Genomic DNA, 2177 nt, shown 5'->3' on the forward strand with positions numbered 1-2177 from the left:
CGTAATGTCAGGGAGTCACACAAACAGTGTGTGCTGTTTGGCTGCAACACACATTAGGCATAAGGATGATGACAACTATTTTCTAAACGCTCCAGCTTGCAGAGGGATCACCACCCCTCCCATCCGCACCCCAGGTCCTCTTGGCCCCCCTTACTGTCAGGCCGAGTGGTGTCTAGGGAAGAAAGAAGAAGAGTGATGTTTATTAATGACAGTCAATACGACACGTCCTTCCATAGCTAAACAGACTCATCCTACTAGGTCAGTGTTTCCCAACTCCAGCGGTAGAGTAGCCTACCCCCAACAATACCCATTTTTCTTGTAGCCCTGGACAGCCACAGCTGACTGAACAACCTGTCACCTAATTAGCAAGTCCTCAATGAGTAAAATCAGGTGCAACAACAACAACAACAACAACAACAACAACAACAACAACAACAACAACAATATGAGGACAGGGACACAGTGTACTAGCTGATCTCCCAGTTGTCACCGTTTGGCCTTGTGTTCCACATAGCCTATATCAGTATTTGAGTATGTTTCCCGCGCACGGTAGGTGCTTTCACGTCACCTTTGAAATCGCTCCTCCCTAGTCCCCTAGAACGAGCGCCCTCCCCTTTGCAACGCCTCCGAACATATCACAGAGGCGCGCTTTCTGTGCCGCTGGCCTCAATCAGGTCGACCAAACGCAGATAATATCGCTCCACGCACCGTTGCTGAAGTCATTCATTCACTTGAACTCAACTAGCGAACACACCATGTCTGGAAGAGGCAAAGGCGGCAAGGGACTCGGAAAAGGAGGCGCCAAGCGTCACCGCAAAGTTCTCCGCGATAACATCCAGGGAATCACCAAACCCGCTATCCGCCGTCTGGCTCGTCGCGGCGGCGTGAAGCGTATTTCCGGTCTGATCTACGAGGAGACCCGCGGTGTCCTGAAGGTGTTCCTGGAGAACGTGATCCGTGACGCAGTCACCTACACCGAGCACGCCAAGAGGAAGACCGTTACCGCTATGGACGTGGTCTACGCTCTGAAACGTCAGGGACGCACCCTGTACGGTTTCGGCGGTTAAAGTCACTCTCTTCGGAACCACAACACCCCGACTCGAACCCAAAGGCTCTTTTAAAAGCCACCCACTCTGTCAGTAAAAAGAGCATTTCCATCGCCACCGAATGAATGCGCAGGTAGGCTGCGTTACATTGTAGGACCGCGGTTACATTGTATCATTGTTTAATGGGCGGCGCGCGCCGGCTCGGAGAACGGCTACATTGTATCATTTCCCCCGCCCGGTCCAGCGTAGGGGTTTAGCACGCCTTTTTTGTTGTCTTTGCACGCTGAATAGTAACCCATGTTTTTCGGCCTCCATTCCAGGTGAAGGCAATGTAAAATGGCACCATTTGACAAAGGGTGTAAATAAAAAAGCAGTCTGTTGGGTTTGAATGGAAAGAAATGCCTTTTGTCGTTTAATGAGCGGATAGTCATTTTGAGTCGACTTCCTGAATCGGTAGGACACGGACGGAGAGAATGGACGCTCCATCATTGGACTATACCCTAATGATGTGAATGAGAACGATAATGGCAAGAATAAAAAGGGGGTGAATAATCCCGTCTAGGAAGAATAGGAGTAGGCATATATATATATATATATATAAACGTAGCCCTTTTTTGCCAACGGGTCATTTCTGGTCCAGGTCGCATCATACATAAATAGTCCCCTGTAGCTCAGTTGGTAGAGCACTGTGCTTGCAACGCCAGGGTTGCGGGTTCGTTTCCCAAGGGGGGCCAGTATGAAAATGTAGGCACACACTTAACTGTAAGTGGCTCTGGATAAGAGCGTCTGCTACATGACTCAAAATGTCCATGTAAAGTGTAGTACATTTGAGTCACATAGTGTATTTTCCTTCCTACTACCCTCATGAGGCAACAGGATAAATATAATAATAATATATTATGCCATTTAGCAGACGCTTTTATCCAAAGCGACTTAGTCATGCGTGCATACATTTTTGTGTATGGGTGGTCCCGGGGATCGAACCCACTACCTTGGTGTTACAAGCGCCGTGCTCTACCAGCTAAGGCAGTTGCTTCCACGTGAGGATATGAATGTGTCTGTAGGCCAAGTCACAGTATAACACAGTGAGCGAGCGGGCGGCCCTTGCGATAGTCGTTGGAGCAGTAGCGG

The 2177-nt window shown here is 49.2% G+C and overlaps 1 protein-coding gene across 1 annotated transcript; it reads left to right on the forward strand.

Moving 5' to 3' along the window:
* The first annotated feature begins 460 nt into the window (after window positions 1–460).
* On the forward strand, window positions 461–1618 carry LOC123485241 (histone H4). The gene has a single exon (XM_045216163.1). The coding sequence runs from the start codon at window positions 756–758 to the stop codon at window positions 1065–1067; it is 312 nt and encodes a 103-aa protein (XP_045072098.1). The 5' UTR covers window positions 461–755; the 3' UTR covers window positions 1068–1618.
* The last annotated feature ends 559 nt before the right edge of the window (window positions 1619–2177 follow it).

Source organism: Coregonus clupeaformis, unplaced genomic scaffold, assembly GCF_020615455.1.
Source record: "Coregonus clupeaformis isolate EN_2021a unplaced genomic scaffold, ASM2061545v1 scaf0624, whole genome shotgun sequence".
In the NCBI taxonomy this organism is placed as follows: domain Eukaryota; kingdom Metazoa; phylum Chordata; class Actinopteri; order Salmoniformes; family Salmonidae; genus Coregonus; species Coregonus clupeaformis.

Coding starts and splice junctions, on each gene's coding strand:
- LOC123485241 (XM_045216163.1), top strand. CDS start 756: ATGTCTGGAAGAGGCAAAGGCGGCAAGGGACTCGGAAAAGGAGGCGCC.